General features: G+C 62.6%; 2 protein-coding genes across 2 annotated transcripts; one reads left to right on the top strand and one right to left on the bottom strand.

Annotated features, from left to right (window-relative positions):
- The first annotated feature begins 704 nt into the window (after positions 1 to 704).
- FBXO6 (F-box protein 6) lies at positions 705 to 6,893 on the top strand. The gene is made up of 6 exons (XM_025477178.3): positions 705 to 832; positions 2,432 to 2,724; positions 4,617 to 4,743; positions 5,164 to 5,259; positions 6,154 to 6,289; positions 6,464 to 6,893. Exons 2-6 carry the CDS (start codon positions 2,460 to 2,462, stop codon positions 6,692 to 6,694), a joined length of 855 nt encoding a protein of 284 aa, XP_025332963.1. The 5' UTR covers positions 705 to 832; positions 2,432 to 2,459; the 3' UTR covers positions 6,695 to 6,893.
- A 156-nt stretch (positions 6,894 to 7,049) lies between these two features.
- Positions 7,050 to 11,782, bottom strand: MAD2L2 (mitotic arrest deficient 2 like 2). The gene is made up of 9 exons (XM_025477180.3): positions 11,658 to 11,782; positions 11,349 to 11,400; positions 11,052 to 11,170; positions 9,991 to 10,062; positions 9,385 to 9,485; positions 8,537 to 8,631; positions 8,155 to 8,228; positions 7,572 to 7,664; positions 7,050 to 7,350 (listed from the first exon to the last, which is right to left on the bottom strand). The coding sequence occupies exons 2-9, from the start codon at positions 11,386 to 11,388 to the stop codon at positions 7,309 to 7,311; spliced, it is 636 nt and encodes a 211-aa protein (XP_025332965.1). The 5' UTR covers positions 11,389 to 11,400; positions 11,658 to 11,782; the 3' UTR covers positions 7,050 to 7,308.
- Positions 11,783 to 17,353: the final 5,571 nt, after the last annotated feature.

Genomic DNA, 17,353 nt, shown 5'->3' with positions numbered 1-17,353 from the left:
GGGGAGAGGTGGGAGGGGAGAGGTAGGTGGGAGGGCAGGGGAGGGGTAGGGGGTGGGAGGGGAGGGGAGCTGCGGGGGTTTAGCACGGGAGGGGAGGGGGGGGTAGGACGGGAGGCCCGCACGCCTCCGCACAGCGAAGGAACTGGTGAAGAGTCCCGCGTGGGCTGCGCAGAGGTGGAGGCTCGGCGAGGAGAAGGCTGGGAATCCCCCGAGGGAGGCGGGGCCCCCGCAGGGGAGACAGGTTCAGGCTACGGGGTCCCCGCGGCGGCGGCGGGAGACGCTGACTTCCGGGACGGGGCGAGCGGGCCCGGGGGGCGGGCCCGGGGAGGCGGGGGCGGGGCGAGCGGGCCCGGGGGGCGGGGCCGGGGGGCGGGGCGGGGCGGGGGGCGGGGCGGGCCCGGGGAGGCGGGGGCGGGGCGAGCGGGCCCGAAGGCGGGGCCGGGAGGCGGGGGCCGGGCGAGAGGGCCCGGGGGCGGGGGCGGTGCCGGGGAGGCGGGGGCGGGGCGAGAGGGCCCGGGGGGCGGGGCCGGGGGGCGGGGCGGGGCGGGGGGCGGGGCGGGCCCGGGGAGGCGGGGGCGGGGCGAGCGGGCCCGGGGGGCGGGGCCGGGGAGGCGGGGGCGGGGCGAGAGGGCCCGGGGGCGGGGGCGGTGCCGGGGAGGCGGGGGCGGGGCGAGCGGACCCGGGGGCGGGGCCGGGGAGGCGGGGCCGGGGGCGGGCCCGGAGCGCGGCGCGTGACGCGGGGCGGGGCCCGACAGCCGGCAGCGCAGCGGAGGCCGCAGGCCCCAGGCGGACCCCGAGCTCCGGTCCCGTGGGGCGCGGAGCCCGCGTCCAGGTGGCGGCCCAGCCGGGGGACGGGCGCGGCGCGGCCCCGGGGCGGCGGGGCGGGGCGGGGCGGGGCCTCCGGGGCGGCGGCGGCGGCCGGGGCGGGGCGGGGCGGGGCCGGGCTCTGGCCCCGACTCGGGGGAGCGCGGCCGGGGAGCGACGCGGGCCGCACCTCGCGGGGGGGCGCCGGCCGGGCGGGTCGGGACCTCCGGGCAGCGACGCCCGCGGGCCCTGGGCGGCACCGCGCTTCCCCGGGCCTCAGCTTCCGCGTTTGAGAAATGGGCGCGCTCAGCCCGGAACTGAGACGTGGGCGCGGGGACGGTGCCCGCGGGGCCTCGGGCCGCACACGGCAGCCCCGCCCGCCTCGCCCCGGCCCCCCGAGCGGCGGAAAGCAGGGGGCGGATGTGGGTGACCAGGTGCGCGCGGGACCGGGCGGGCGGGGCCGGTCCTCCCGGTCGCCTCTGCCCCGCCCAGCGACGGGGCCCCGGGGGTGTCGGGAGGCGCCGCGCCGCACACCCGGCGGCCCGGACCCTGGAGGCGGCTGCGGTTCCTCCTGAGAGCGCGGGGGCCCGGGCCGCTCGGACCCTTCGCATCAGCACTGCCGCCGGGGCCGTGTCGGGGAGGCGCGCCCGGCCCGAGGCCTCCAGAGCCCCGCGAGCCCCGCGAGCCTTGGCCGAGGCTCCGTGCGACACGAGACGTGTCCTGGAGCCGGTGCGGGGCCGACGAGGCCCGTGAGGGACGGGGCTGCCCCCCCACCCCCACCGGGGCCCTCAGTGACCCGGCTAGCGGGGCAGGGCTCCCCGGGGCAGGGCTCCGCTGCTGGCCCTGCGGGAATCTCCAAAACCCGGTGTTCTTGGCGGCGGCGGCCACAGCTGCTGGGAGGGAAGCCCAAGCCCTGACGCTCCGCGGCACCTCCCCGCCGGCCCCGGGCGGAGAGCTTTACCTGCACCGGCTCGGTCCTCCGGGCCCTGCGGAGGCTGGGAGGCCTGGCCTCTCTCGCCCGCTAGCCACGCAGGCCGGGGGTCCAAGCCCGGGCAGCCTTGCTCAGGGTCCCTCAATCTGTTGTGCGGTGTCTGAGCAGTTGGGAGTGGGCCCTGGCCTGATGCCCCAGCCAGGACGGAGGCGGAGGTGCTCCCCAGGAGGGAGTTTCATCACATCGGGCTTCCAGGCCAAAGTGCGCGACCTGGGAGAGGAATGCGGTCGCCAGCACTAGCCCCACCCCTTAGGGAAGCCGTGACCGACACCCTAAAGCCGTTAGTTAGTACATCCCCAGACTAACGCTGAGTTGCCAGCACTAAAAGAACGTCACCACGACCTCCTGCAGGGGCCGCAGACAGGGGCCAGCTCACTGGGCCCAACAACTTAAAATTTAGCAATCATTTTCTTACTGGGAGAGGGCCTCTTTAGATATTAGCTCCTAAAGTCCTTCTTAATGTTTATCACATGTTTTCAAATGCACGTAACGGTGACCACTCCACATTTTTGCAGCCTACTAAGTCCTGGAAAGGTGCTCAAACCCCTCTTGTTTCACAAAGCAAAAGAGGATGAGGAGCCCCTGGGTCCTGCGTCCCAGGTCCCGGGTCAGGGTCATAACCAGTTGCCCCCACAGGCCTGTGTGCGCCCCGCCCGCCCCCGCCATGGCCCTGGTCAGCATCAACGAGCTGCCCGAGAGCATCCTGCTGGAGGTGTTCACGCACATCCCCGCCCGCCAGCTGCTGCTGCGCTGCCGCCCGGTCTGCAGCCTCTGGCGGGACCTCATTGACCTGGTGACCCTCTGGAAGCGCAAGTGCCTGCGGGAGGGCTTCATCACCGAGGACTGGGACCAGCCTGTGGCCGACTGGAAGATCTTCTTCTTTCTGTGCAGTCTCCGCCGGAACCTCCTGCGCAACCCGTGTGCTGAAGGTGGGCTGGGGGCCGCCCAGGGCTGCCTCCCTCCCTTTCCTGAAGCTCAGGGCCTCCGCCCCTGGGGTTCCCACACTATCTGGGGTGTTCTCGCACACCCCTAGCACCTACCGGACGCCCGCCCCGGTCCCCCGCCTCAGCACCATGCGCCCGCACCTCTGTCGCGCCCGCACCTCTGTCCCGTCCGCCCTGCTCAGTACCTCTACGGCACTGTCAGAACCTGCGAGCCTCTGCTCTCGCTCGGGGCGGCGGGGCTGTTTCTTTGCCACAAGCTCCAAGGTCCAGGGGCCTAATGGGTCTTGCTCACCACTCTGCCCAATGTCCCCAGTGACGCCTTCACATAGCCCGTGCTCGAAAAATGTTTGTGGAATGAACGAACCAACTGCTCGTTCACCTCCCCCCCCTGCTCCAGCATGGTCCAAGCTTCCTGACGTGCGTAGAGGGCTTCCCCCGTGCCAGGCCCTGGACTTCACTGGCTGCGGGGTTCACAAAGGTCATTCCCTCCCACTGTCCCCGTGACCCAGAGGAAGGAAATGAGGAATTCCAGATGTGACTGCATGCACATCATTTGAAGTCTCTGTTTAGCTTTTAATGTTCTCTTGTACTTGCCAGGGTTTTTTTTTTTTCTCCTTTCATTGAGCACCTACTATACACCAGGCACCAAACTTCACGTTGGGGCTTCAGCAACAATCAGTGCAAGCACAGTGTGTACACTGAGAATCCCTCTCCTGTCGATTTTCTCTCCTGATCCTCACGAGGACCCCAGGAGTTGGCCAAATAAGTAGGGTTGGCTCCATTTTATAGATGGGGACCCAGGATGAGCGTCCCACCCAAAGATCCAGAACCGGCCAGTTGCCAGGGTCTGGTCCTGATGCAGGCGCTCGGGCCCCTCGGAGGCCCCAGAGATAGTGGCTCACACGCTCCATCTCTCTGCCTGCCCCAGATCCCACTCAGAAGCTGCCCCGCTGGGCTGCCAGCTCAGCTCACAGCTCCCCAGAGCCCACCTGCAGCCCTGATCATGCTGGGCTTGGGCTGGCAGCTGTCTAGCTTAGGTCTCTCCTTCGCCTCTGCTCGGCACAGCCCCACTCCTGGATTTCTGGGTCACTCCTCTCGTTCTCTACTGGCAGCAGGCCGCGGGGCCTGGGGAGTGGGTGCCGGCTCCTAGTAGAGCACAGGACCAATTGGGAAAAGCTCCCTCGGCGATTGTTCTGGAAAGCCGGGGTAGAGAAACACCGCTGGGCTTTTTTAAGGTCCTCCTGTCTCAGCCTGAAGGGGGAGACGGGACCTGCCAGGCCAGCCCAGTGAGAATACAGGGTTACTGTGTGCCGCCAGCCCAGGATGCCCACTGTCGGTTAGCCCTCCCGCGCTGGGCAGAGGGGGTCCCCGTGACCCAGCGGCAAGCCGGTGAATCAGTCTTTGGGGCCCTTCAGATCTCAGCTAGAGTTAGGGTGTCAGGGGAGATGGCAGTCAAGTGAGTGGTTTGCACTGGGACAAACAGACTTGTCGTTAAGGACAGAAGCGTCATCACCGGCCCCTCATAACTGCGTTTTGAGAACTGAAACTTCGGTGTTTCCCGGAGCCCCTCAGCAACGTAAAAGGAAGGAAATGCTAGTTTAGCCTTTTGGTAATGCTCTCCCGCCGCCCCCCCCCCACCAGCCTCATGCTAGGAGTCAGGCCAGTCAGGGACAGGGTGGGAGGGAGGAAGCCCCAGACCACACGTGACGGCGGCACAGGTGGAAACGTGTTGGGAGGAAGGGCACTCTGTCGGGCGCCCCGAGGCCCAGCTGGGGTACACGCCTTGAGATGTGAGCGTGAGCAAGCCCAGCCCAGGCGGGGAGGACCCGGCCGCATCTTTACACGGGGCTCTGACCTCGGCTTCTGCTTCTCCCTAGAGGATATGAAGTCCTGGCAAATTGACTGCAATGGGGGAGACGAATGGAAGGTGGAGAGCCTCCCTGGAGACCACGGGACAGATTTTCCTGACTCCAAAGTCAAGAAGTACTTTGTCACATCTTATGAGTAAGATAAACCACCGGGCTGCAGTGTGGAGGGGAAGAGGGTTGGGACAACTCTTGCCAAATCTCAGGCCAGAGCGAGGGCCTGTCTGTGCAGCTCGAGGAAGGTGGAAGGTGGTTCCCGGACAGGCTCAGAGTCTCTCACTTCTTAGAGCAGGAGAACTCGGTGGCCGAGATTCATAGCAGTGGGGGGTGAAGAATAAGGGCCGAGAGCCCCTGGGTGATTAGGGCAAGTCGGGGGGGTCTGCAGGTTCCTCCTCTAGGAACACGAGTTCATGGAACTAGACCACAGGCCGCCACACAAGTGCGTGTTTCCCGTAGGCCAGCACCAGCAGGGGCAGCAGTCCTGCAGAGTCAGGGGACAGTGCTGGGCCAGCCATGCCAAGGACACCTGGGAGCGTAAGCCTTTCCTTTTGCTCCACAGGATGTGCCTCAAGTCCCAGCTGGTGGACCTCAAGGCCGAGGGCTACTGGGAGGAGCTGCTAGACACGGTCCGGCCTGAAATTGTGGTTAAGGACTGGTGAGTGGGGCCGGCCACGCTCTGCATCGTCCCCTCATCTTCCCGGGAGCACCGACAGGCTGCGCCCACTCTGCCCAGCCAAGTCCTAGGGTGGGGCTGCCCCGGCGGCCGGCCCACCTGGCCCCGCACCCACATGCCCCTGCCGCCAGCCAGCCCTCGGCCCGCTCACACCTCCTGGCCTTCCTGCATCAGCATGTGTTAATTCCAGTTTATAGATGGGGAGACTGAGGCCTATAGATAAATTGTCACAAATTGATGCTAGAGCACCAGAGACACCCGGACCCAGCCGCCCTGGACCTTGCTCACAGGCCTTCTGCGCCTGCCTCCCCTGCCCCTTCTCTGTGCAGCCCTCTGCTCCTTCCCAGGCTCCTGCTCTGTGCCAGAGCTGTACAAGGTTCTGGCGTGGCCCACAGCAGAAGCAGGACCCCAATCCCCGTGGGGCCCCAGGGCCACCATTCTAAGGCAGGGGGTGGGGTTTGAGGAGTGCGCAGAGCTACAGGGGTGTGGACAGCAGGACTGAGCACAAGGTGGGCCCTGTACCAGCCCCATCACACAGGCCACCCCTAGAATCTCCCACGGAATCCCCAGTCTGATCCAGTACAAGGTCCAGGGACACAGCTCCCACTGCCCAGGCCTTTATCTCTGTGGAGAGCCTTTTGCTTTGTTAAGGGGACGTCTTCACTGGACACCCAAAGGAGTTGCCACTCGGCCCCGACGCGGCCCCGCACACTGCTTACCCCAGGGACACAGGAGGGCCCGGAGAGCTGGGAAGTCAGCTGGGCCTCGGGCAGGGCAGGACGGTCCGCCTCAGGGCTCCAGTTTGTGGGTGAGCGGCCTGCCTCCAGGGCCGCCTTCCGTCTGGGGCGCGCAGTCCTGAGCCCCCCCTTCCCTCAGGTTCGCGGCCAGAGCCGACTGTGGCTGTACCTACCACATCCGAGTGCAGCTGGCCTCCGCCGACTACATCGTCCTGGCCTCCTTCGAGCCCCCACCTGTGACCGTCGATCAGTGGAACAGCGCCAAGTGGACGGAGGTGAGGCCTCACCTGCTTGCCCCTCACCACCCACTTCTCCGGGGCCAGGACGGCAGGAAACCGAGGCCTGGAGCCCCCGCCTCCCGGCCTCCCTGCTCCTCCCCAGTGGAGCTGCCGCCCCACCTGTGCCCTCCCCAGCCCTGACGATCACTTCTTCCCCTGCCCTCCTGCCAGGTCTCGCACACTTTCTCCGATTACCCCCCCGGCGTCCGCCACATCCTCTTCCAGCACGGAGGCCAGGACACGCAGTTCTGGGCGGGCTGGTACGGGCCCCGCGTCACCAACAGCAGCATCGTCATTGGCCCTAAGGTGACCGGGGACCCGGCCCGGTTCCCCGCTCAGCCCGAGCACACACAGGGCCGGGAGAGGGCCGCCCGCTTGCCCTCCTCGCTTCATCTCCACTGACAGTGTCTGCTAGCCACTCCTCCGTCCTGTGTCTGGACCAAACCACCCGCAGCAGTGCCCTCCACTGAGGCTGCGCTGGGCGCAAGGCCCTGCTGGGGAGCTGCTGCCCCACTTCCAGCCTGGAGCAAACCCACCAGTTGGCGGTAACTCCGTCACGTACTCTGACATTTTGTGACAATAAACGTTTTCAGTAAGACCAGTGTGGGGTTGGGTCTGGTGGCGGGAGGCCCTGGCACTGCGGCGGCGAAGCAGCCCCTCCCCCCCGCCAGCGGCTGCTCCTGCGCTCCCCGCTCTGGTTGGGGACAGCCCAGCTCGGCCCTTGGCGCCCTTTATTGAAACCACTCACAGCACAGTGTTTGAGACAGACCGTGTTGACCGGCCAGACCACAGGAGCTAAGATAAGGAATCCAGGTCCGAGCATCGTCCCTGCCCTCCTGGGGCGAATCCGTCCACGAAGGCAGCCAGACCTGAGCCCGCCGCGCTGGAGGGGGGCCGGTCCATACCCCGAGGCAGTAAGAGCACTTGAAACCAGGGTGGCCCCGCAGCACTGCCCTAGGCTGGGGCTCCGGCGACGTCCAGCCGTTGCAGCATCCCTGCCGGGGCCACTCACACCCTCAGCTGCTTTTATGAGCTCGCTCTTCCACGTAGAGCTGCATCTAGGGGACAGGAGTAAAGAGCCGGGGTCAGGAGGACGGCCAGTGGAGGACGGCACCCCCTGGCCCCTGGCACGCAGCTCCGCCCGCGGCTGGGGCTGTATGGCGCAGCCACCCGGTAAGAGAACGGGGTTTGGGCCTTAGCCCGGGCATTCCCTGGTCATCTCCAAGCCTCGAGCCACAGGCCTCCAGCAAGGCCTCAACACACCTGCGGTACGGCTCACCTTTAAAATGTCAGACGTCATGGTTTTCAGTGGTATCAGCCGGGGGTCGTGCATGTGGACGTCCTGCTCATCTGCCAGGATCCAGGGAAAGTCCTAGAGAGGGGACCGAGGTCGGGAGGTGGACGGGGCTAGGCCGGGAGTGGCCTGTGCTCACGCTGCTGCCCCCCGCCCAGAGCTGGGGTCCTCAGGCTGCAGGGAGCCGCAGAATCACTGGGGAGGTCCCAGCTCTGCGGACTGCCGGGTCCTCCACCGGCGAGGCCGGGTCTCGGGTCCGAGCTGGGCTGGGAACCCAAGTGGTTTAACAAGCCCCCAGCACCAGCTGCGAAACTGGTGGGCAGAGCCCCCCGCCTCTTGGGAGCTGTGCTGGGCCGGCTGCCGCAGGCACGGCGCCACCCCCTCTGCTGAGGGCCCAGGCAGGGCACGGCGAGCCTGTGGCCACCCGGTTAACACACAGCTAAACCCGCTGGATGCCAGGCGCTGCCCTAACGGCGGCAACATCCCCGCCCACTCCGAGCTCGGGCCCCTGGTTTCCAGAGCCCGCCAGCTGTCTCCTGCCCACCTTCCCAGACCTCTCTCATCTCACCTTGATGACCTGAATCTTCTCCATGTTGCGAGTGGCAGCCTCTCTCGTGTGCACTAAGACTGTGAAGGTACAGCCTGAAGAGGCAAGAGTTTGGTCAAGGCTGGGCCACTTCCTGCCTGCCGCTGGTCAGGGCTCCCCCCTCCCGAGCTGGCTTGGCAGTGCCCAGAGGGGAAGACTGTGAGCCGAGGGCCAGGCAGCACAGTCAGCTGGGAGACAACCCAGGGAGGAGTCAGGGTAGCTTCCTGGAGGAGGTGGGCTTCCAGAGGTTCTAAAAGGCAGGAAGGAAGAGAGGCGGCTTGCTGCAGCTGAGCAGGGACCTGAATGCAGACCAAGCCACAGGAGCCACGGAAACGCCCGGGACGAGGGCGGGGGGTGAGCACACCTGGGGGGTTGTGGTCCAGGACCGCATCACAGACGCTGATCTTCAGGATGAAGGCTCGGAGCAGCTGCTCCACGTGAGACAGCAGGGAATCTGAGCTGGAGGGGAAAAGGAGGGTCTCCCATCACAGCGGCACCCCTCACCAGCAGGCAATCGGCCCTGGGGGCAGAGCCTCCTCTGTGTCTGAGTGCGTGCGCTCCTGGGGGCCCGGCTACCTCCCTTGTCTGCAACACGTAAAATCACCTGGAGACCAGGCCACAGGGAGCCCAGCCTGACAACCAGGCCGCAGCCCAAGCCTCCGCACACCCCAGGAAGCCTGGAAAGGGCCAAGGAGAGGAAGGGCTTGCCCGAGGCCACACAGCAAGCAGGCGATTCCGGTGCCCTGACCTCACCCCGGGAAGCCGGCCGCTGACCCGCCGACACAGGGCCCAGGGTCAGCTTCTGGTTGACTGTGGGCTGGATGTGTGACTGGGAAGTCAGGAAACTGGGTCTGTGTCCTGGCTGTGCCACCTGCTGGGGGACCCTGGCCAGAACCAGCCAGTCAGAGATACTACGGATTTCCAGTGTGGACACCTCGGGTTACATGGAGACCCCCTGGCGGCCGGCCGTGCCTCGGCCCTAACAGGCCCTGTGAGGATGGCCTGCCTCGTCACTCTCCTCTTTACCCGCTTCCCGGAGGAGGTGGGCTTTCACAGGGGCCCTAAGAGGCAGGAAGGAAAAGAGGCGTGGGGCAGCCCAGTAGGAACCTGAGGGCGCCGCCCTCACGGGGTGAGCGCCCTAACGGGGTGAGCGCCAGGGCTGTTTCAGGGCCTCCCAGCAGCCAGCCAGGACCCCAGGGAGAGGCCGCTTACCTGATGGACAGCAGTGGAGGCTGGGTGATTTCAAAGACGAATTTCTCCACCGGGCGGTGCTCTTTGTCCAAAATTACCACCACCACTTTCTCCACATCATTCTGCAAGGGCAGGAACCCCCTACTCCAGAACGGGGTAGCCCACCCACCGCCACCACCGCCCTGCCCAGGAAGGATGGGAGGGCACACTCACAGCGCCGCTCGGCTTCCAGGCTGAGGGCCCCTGAGAAGTTCAGGTAGGCACCCCTGCTGGGTACAGACCAAGAGGGGAGGGGATGCCTGGGCCCCATGGGGGTACCTCTTAGGGGCAGGACAAAACAAGGAGGAAACCCTGAGGGAACAAGCCTAGCAGAACTGGAGGGCAGGGAGAGAAAGAGATGTGGGAAAAATCCAGAACCCTCCGGGGCAAGTGCCACTTGGCCAACTCCAGGAACCAGGGCCCCCCTGCCCTGGGGTCTGTCCCTGGGCAAGGCTGGTCTCCAGGGTACAGGAAACAGGCTTTTGGGTGCGGAGCATGGGGACCCCGCACGGTCCCAGCATCACCGCGTCCTGCAGTGCAGGAGGAGCAGACTGGGGGCAGGGAGGCTGGGGGACTTGGTGCCCTCACCTTCTCCAGGAGGGGCTTGACACAGTGCAGGGTGTCCTGGATATACTGGTTCAGCTCCGGGTGGCAGGACATCTGCACACAACCCCAAGACGGCTGGTGAGGCCCAAGGCACCAACGGGGAAGCCCCCTGCCACCCCTCCGGGAGCCCAGGGGGAGAGGCCAGCAGCTCCCTGGGGCTCCCCGCCCAAGACCCTGACTTCCCATCATGGAGCTAAGAACTGCAAATGATCCAGGGAGAGGGAGAAGTTAGAAGACGAGGATTTAGTTCAACATTAGCACTTAATATAGTGGTGGGCGTTTCTAATGTGGGCTCCGTGGGCTCCTCCAGGGGCCAAAGTCCCTAAGTTGTGTGTATTTGGGCATGCAGGCGTTTCTCCCAGGGAAGGGATCCAGAAATTAAATCAATTTTTAAAAACTGCGTGCTGAAACTAAGAGCTATGTGTTCTCAGGCAAATCTCTTAACCTCTCTGAGCTTTACTTCATCTGTGGAAGATCTTGTTGAGACAAAGTGAGATAAGGTCCCAGGACACAAGGTGCTCGGTAAATGCTATTCTTTTTTCCTTTTCCCTGAATACCCTTCAAGCTCCCACCACCTCCCAGCATCGGGGCCACTGAATTATTCTAATGTTTACTTAGAGCCTAAAGGGCCTGCACTTCTAGTGAGTGGGCGGGTGCGGGGGGGGGGGGGGGGGAGCACATGTTACTGCTTTGTCTGCCTTTTAACCTAAAACCACCCATAGCATCGATGGTAGAGAGAAGGTCCCTGCGGTTTATAGAGGAACCATTCACCAACCTCAGGAGCCCTTTCAAACTTCGACCATGCCCCAGGGGCAAGTCTGACCCCCAGGGCCTGGTCCCTAACTGGGGCAAGGGGAACTCCCAGGTCCGAGGGGATGGAAAGAAAAGTCCAGGCAGGAGGGGCAGGAGGCCGTCGGGTGGGCTGGGGACCGGAAGGCAAGGCCAGGCCGCTGGGGAGTGGGAGGAGGGTTCACCATCCACCCTCTACCCACTTTGGGGTTCGGGGATGACCCGGTGGCCCAGGCCGCGGCGTGGAGACTCACCTGCACCGGCACGTTGTACTTCTTACGCTTCTGGAAGATGCCCACGGGGTACACCTCGCGCACGTAGAGGATGAGGTGCACGGCCACCTCCAGGAACTCGCAGAGCACGTCGGCCACCACTGGGGGGCACAGAAGCGGGAGAGCTCGGGGGGCCCCCGGCCCGGCCCGGGCCCTCCCGCAGGCCCCGCCCCCATCGCTGCAGGCCCCGCCCCATCACGGCAGGCCCCGCCCAATCACTGCGGGCCCCGCCCCCATCGCTGCAGGCCCCGCCCCCGCCCGCAGGCCCCGCCTCCCCACCTTGACCGAAGTTGAGGTCCTGGCGCGTGAGCGTGGTCATCCTGGCCGTCACCTAGGGTGGGCGGGAGCGGGGCTAGTGCCACGGTCCGGGCAGTCGCGGGGCCGCCGCCTCCGCCGGGGCACTCGGGCACTCGGCGTCCCGGTCGAGGCCAGCGGCTGCGCCCCCCGCCGGTGGGCAAGGCCGGAGCTGCGCTCGCGGGAGGGCTCGGCCCCGAGGGCCCGGCGGGCTGCGCAGGCCCACGAGCGCGAGGCGGACCCGCCGACCGGAAGGCCCCGCGCGGCGGCCCGCCCGCCCCCCCGCCCGCGTACCGGCTGCGGCCCCGGGGACGCCTGGCCCGGCCCCCGCGGGGAGCCCCCGGCCGGACACTCGCGCCTCCCGCTCAACCCGCGGCCCGGACGCCGCTCGGTGACGTCCGCGGGGCTCCGGCGGGTCCTAGAGCCCGCCTCGGCCTCGGCCACGCCCACTCCGCCGCCAGCCAACCGCGGGGGCGGCCGGGCGGCGGGGGCGGGGCCTGGGCGGGGGGCGGGGCGCAGGGTCCCCGCGCGGGAGAAGGCCGCGGCCGCCCGCCCAGGCCCCGCCCCGGGCGCGCGAGGCAGGACACCTGCGCGGGCCGCGCTGCGCATGTGCCCCGGGGCGGTCTCCGCGCTGCGAGGGGCGGGCGGGCGGGCGCTGCTGGCGGGGCCCCGGGGCGGGCGCCCCCGGGTGAGCGCAGCGACCTCCACTGGGGTCCCCCTCCCGGCCTCAGCTGCCCAACCGACAGCGAATCCGCCGGCCCCGCCCCGCCCCGCCCCGCCCCCGCCCGGGAACTAGGTGCCGCCGGGGGTTACCGCCCTTCCGAGGGCGCCAGGCGTGCGCCAGGCCGGGGCTGGGTGGCCGGCGGATCCCCAGCACATCCTCAGCACAGTCCCGCGGGGCGACTGCTAGGCTTGTCCCCACTTTACAGGCGAGCGAACGACGTCCCGAAGGGGCAAGCAGGCTGCCCGAGGCGGTGCGCGGGGTCGGCCTCGGCCGCCACTTTCCAGTGCAGCCCCCGGGGACACGGGCTCTGCAAGGGCCGGGAGGCCCCTGGGACTTAATAACCCTATAGCATTAAAATCATCATCACTGGCATAGATCGGACATTTACCCAGCAGTGATTTCTTTAATTCCCTCCTTAACCCATTTTCCACACCCACTTTATAGATGGCAAACAGGCTCGGAGACATCCCGCTCATTCGCCAAAACCACACGGTTGGAATATCAACCCAGTCCTGACTTCTAATCTGACGCCAGGGCTTCAACTCATTTTCAGCCGCCCCCGTTATACTACAGGTGGGAAAACTGAAGTCAGAGAGGTTGCCGTGGAGCTACAGGCAACAAATCACGACCAGAAGCCTGGGGACCTTGACCCTGACCTCCAGGGACATAAGAGCTTGTTAAGGGGCCCCCGGGGTAGCTCTGAGGTTCAGCGCCTGCCTTCGGCTCAGGTCGTGACCCTGGGATCCGGGGTCGAGTCCCGCATCGGGCTCCCAGTAAGGGGCCTGCTTCTCCCTCTGCCTGTGTCTCTGCCTCTCTCTCTCTCTCTCTCTCCCATAAATAAATAAATCTAAAAAAAAAGAACTTGTTAGGAGTCACGTCCACCTGTGGGCACACAGATCTCATCAGGATGTTGCTTAGTTATAGCTCAGGATTAGAGAACTGTACCCCCTTTACACCGGGACGTCTTCAAACTTGCATTTGCCAACTTCTGATGGGGCAAAGGCAGGGGAGAGGGTAAGTGACTCTGCCCGTTAAGCCAGGAATACCAGCAAACCACTTCTCAAGAGCAGTCCTCAGAAATCTGCATGAGAATCCCCGGGGAACTCATTAAACACCTGGAACCCAGGCCTCTCTGACTTACTGGATCACTCTGGGTGCAAAGTGGGGTGTTGGTCCTCTAACAAGTTCCTGAGGGGCCCCGATGCCCAAAAACATATGGGGACTGCCCCAGCAGTTTGGGCCGTTCCATGCTTACCCCAGAGGGATAGATGATTTATTTCAAGAACTGATGCACCTGGCAACACATTTTGGACACAACAACCCTTCTCAGGACTTGGGGACCCTGCCCATGCCATGCCATGTAGGAGAAGACCATTTCCACACAGAGCCAGTTGAGCAGCTCACTGGCTTGTGAACAGTGCCCCTGGCTCCCTGAGATTTAATCACTGTGGATACTTGGGCACTGGAGAAAGCAAGGGTCCTCTCTGCCCCTCTTCTGGAGGCGGTTCAAGCAACTTTTTTCACTGTCAACAGGAAGTAGCAGTCATGGGGGCAGGGGGGATAATAATTCCTTGTAAAGGGTTTCTTAGGATTGGATCCTGGGGTGGGAAGCTCAGAGTCCGGCTGGTGGCCCCTAGGGTACGGTGTGAGCAACATCAGGACTCATGCCAGGCCCCCAGCCTTAGCCCGCTGCCCCAAGAAGACACAGCGCAAGCCACCTGTAGGTTTCCTGACCCCAGAGCTAAAGCACTTCAAAGAAACCTTGGTGGACACACAACCCAATGCTCAACATTGTTCAGATGCAGAAAGTGGGTCCCAACAACCTTTGTTTGACGCTGGGGCACCTGCCTTGTCAACTAGAAACCCAAGGACGAAATGCCTACGTTTGCAGCTTTGGATCCAAAGCCAAGGCGGGCTGGGAGACAGGAGGACAGGTTCAAACCGGTCTTCCCCCTAGTCCCAGAAAGGCCTCTGTCTCCTCGTTTGTGAATGAACAGGCTGGACAGATATTCCCTAAACCTCTGACGGCCTTGGGTTCCACGGGGACAAGAAGCTGGGGGCGGGGGGCCATGAGGGAGCTCTGCGAACACTCATCTGTCATTTCTATGCACCGGGCTCTGCGGCATCTGGGTTTCTAGATCTTAAGCACATCAGCATGACGGATAGTCTTGGGACCCAGATTACATTATGGGGTTAATTTATTACATTTTTGAATACCCATTTGCTGGGAGACTGTTTTTCAAAGTTATTTGCATATTTTTCACCATAATGACAATATGTAGGAGGGCATCTGGGAGGAAAGGATGGATGTTTAGGAGGAGAGAGAGCTTATTTGCCAACTGAAGCAGGTCCCCGAGGGTCTGCAATGAGGACAGAAAGAAAATCACTCCCAAGAGACATTTAAATTGAAACTAAGAGAAGGCAAGATGTAAGAAAGTCTTGCAAAGACCAAGGCCTGCATGGACCAAGGGGGATTCCTGGGGTTCACTGAACAAACATGCAGTGAGTGAGCTGGGTAAAACAACACGCTATGGGGGCGCCTGGGTGTTAAGCCTTCAGCGCAGGTCATACACCCGGGGTCCTGGGATGGAGCTCCACATTGGGCTCCCTGCTCGGCGGGAGCCTGCTCCTCCCTCTCCCTCTGCTGGTCCCCCTGCTTGCACGCTCTCTTTCTCTCTCTGTCAAATAAATAAACATTTTTTTTAAAGAAAAAAAAAAAAAAACAGGCAATGAAGTATCCAGAGTCCTAAGATACTTCCAAAGTCCTCCTATACCCACCAGGGTGATCACAAGACACAACATTCGTCCCACCCCTGTGTAAAATTCCTAAGACACCACACGCAGGAGGGGGCTGGAGTGGGAGAGCTACAGAGAGCCAGCCACATAGCCTGGTGACAATCCCACTGGTGCCCCGCTGCTCGGGGACCGGCCAGTTAGAATACCCCCCGAGCAGAGACCCAGGGCCTTGTTCATTCTTCTGGTCCAGCCCCTCCCCCAGTGCCTGGCCAGGCCCAGGTTCTCATTCATGCGAATGAGTTAATGAAAGAACAGAGAGAGGAAGTAATGGTGCGCAGTGACACTTTGCCACTCACCCCGTTCGAATCCTAACTTATCCTGCATGAGAACAAAGACCTCGGATCCCAGTGCCTGAGCTACAGGTGGCGATGTGCAGAGAACGGCTTTCAAAAAATGAAGCGGGAGCTGGGGAATGCTCACTACATGCCCCCCACTGCCCGCTCTGCACCCACCGGGCTGCTCCTGTGCCTAACACCCTGCTCCTCTCCCACCACTGCTCCTCGGCCAGCTGTGAGGCCCTTCCCTCTCTAATCTCGGGGTCCTCAGCCGTGAAAAGGGGTAATGGTAGCACTGATGCCACAGGGCTGTGGGGTGAGGGGGGACAAGTGAGATGCTCATAAAAATATAAAATCAGGGCAGCCCGGGTGGCTCAGTGGTTTAGCGCCACCTTCAGCTCAGGGCGTGATCCTGGAGACCCAGGATCCAGTCCCACATCAGGCTCCCTGCATGGAGCCTGCTTCTCCCTCTGCTTCTTTTTTTTTCTCCCTCTGCCTATGTCTCTGCCTCTCTCTCTGTGTGTCTCTCATGAATAAATAAATAAAATCTTTAAAATATATATATAAAATCCACAATGCCTGGCCCTCTGTTGGTGCTGTTATGACAATGACAGCACTTAATGAGATTGAGATCTACACGCACTCTCTAAGCCCCTAGAGCAGACACTATAACCAGCCACCATGCTTTTCAAAACCCCATCTAAGACATCCTGGGCTGCACCCCGTTCCCCATTTCCATTTCCCAAGGCAGCCCCCGCCCGAGGTGCCCTAAGGGAGGACATGCATCCCCATGGCCCAAGTTGCCTAAAGACAAGGGACTGCGGGCCACACTCGTCTCCTCCCCTCCTTCATCTGGGCTCCTGAGATGGGGCCTGACCTACACAGCTCCCCAGATCCTCTGCTGACCTCAGACCCAAGCCAGGGCCCTGACCTTAGGCAGAGCCCACACATCCCATTCCCTCCTCAGTATCTTGCTGACTCCCCAGCATCATCGACCCCTTGTCGGTCAGGAGGACCCTATAAATCCTCTCTTCTTAAACTCAAAGCCTCCACCCAGAGACACGAAAGGTCTTCCCCAATTTCAGGGGTTCCTGGATCCTCCGAAGTCATGCCAGACCACAGGGTAAGAACCCTTGATCCAGCTCGACTGCCACTTTTTTTTTTTAAATAACTGCTTTATTGAGATATATTTCACAAAGCATTAAGTTCACCCTTTAAAGTATGCAATTTGGTGGGTTTTAGTGAGCTGTGCAGCAGTCAGCAGTAATTCCAGAACATTTTCATCAGTTCAAAAAGAAAAACCCCACATGCAGTCGTGGTCACTCCCCCATCTCCCCTTCCCCCAGCCCCAGGCAACCACTGGGCTACTTACTGTCTCTACGGGCTTGTCTATCTTGAACACTTCATATAAATCATACATGTGGCCTTTTATGTCTGGCCTATTTCACTCAGCATAATGTTTTCTATTATTATTATTATTATTATTATTATTATTTATTATTAATTCATGAGAGACACAGAGAGGCAGAGACACAGGCAGAGGGAGAAACAGGGTCTATGCGAGGAGCCTATGTGGGACTCCATCCCGGGACCCCAAAGGCAGATGCTCAACCACTGACACCCCCAGGTGCCCCCAGTATAGTGTTTTCTAGATTCATCCACACTGTAGCATGTATAGGTACTCCAATCCTCCTTATGGCCAAACACTATTCCACGCTATGAATCCAGCATGTTTTCTTTATCCTCCCATCAGTCGATGGATATTTCAATGGTTTCCACGTTGGCCATAGAACTCTGGAGAAACTGAGGCCCAAAGTCACCAAAACCAGGGTGGGACAGGCGTCCAGGCCTCTCCTAACATCTGTTCTTTCCCCGCTGCCTCACTCTGGGACAACCCAGAGGTCACAGAGAGGCCAGAGCAGCAGCATTTGAACCTGAGTCTGCAGTGAATCGTGCCCCACACCCCGTGGCATCCAAGCGACCGTCACCTCTTCCCAGTTTCTGTCTCCCCACTTTTGTCCTTGCCCTGCTACAGCCTATTCCCAACTGTAGGAATTGGAGTGAATTAGAGCCAAAGTCCGGTCATGCCTCTGCTCTGCTTGGAACCCAGGCCGGCCCGGTGCCCACCAGGCTAACAGCACGATAACAATAGCACTTCGTTTCTCTAGAGCATTTCCCATGAGGCCAGGATCTTG

The sequence above is a fragment of the Canis lupus genome, chromosome 2 (assembly GCF_003254725.2).
Source record: "Canis lupus dingo isolate Sandy chromosome 2, ASM325472v2, whole genome shotgun sequence".
Lineage (NCBI taxonomy): Eukaryota > Metazoa > Chordata > Mammalia > Carnivora > Canidae > Canis > Canis lupus.
This window is presented reverse-complemented; position numbering and strand designations above follow the sequence as displayed.

What these genes read in the sequence shown, in the direction of transcription:
- FBXO6 (XM_025477178.3), top strand. Translation starts at nt 2,460, where the DNA reads ATGGCCCTGGTCAGCATCAACGAGCTGCCCGAGAGCATCCTGCTGGAG. An exon ending in GCGCAACCCGTGTGCTGAAG is followed by an intron (nt 2,725 to 4,616) that starts GTGGGCTGGGGG and finishes GCTTCTCCCTAG; the next exon opens with AGGATATGAAGTCCTGGCAA. An exon ending in TACTTTGTCACATCTTATGA is followed by an intron (nt 4,744 to 5,163) that starts GTAAGATAAACC and finishes TTTGCTCCACAG; the next exon opens with GATGTGCCTCAAGTCCCAGC.
- MAD2L2 (XM_025477180.3), bottom strand. Translation starts at nt 11,388, where the DNA reads ATGACCACGCTCACGCGCCAGGACCTCAACTTCGGTCAAG. An exon ending in GGACCTCAACTTCGGTCAAG is followed by an intron (nt 11,171 to 11,348) that starts GTGGGGAGGCGG and finishes TGTGCCCCCCAG; the next exon opens with TGGTGGCCGACGTGCTCTGC. An exon ending in CCTCCACTGCTGTCCATCAG is followed by an intron (nt 8,632 to 9,384) that starts GTAAGCGGCCTC and finishes TTTCCCCTCCAG; the next exon opens with CTCAGATTCCCTGCTGTCTC.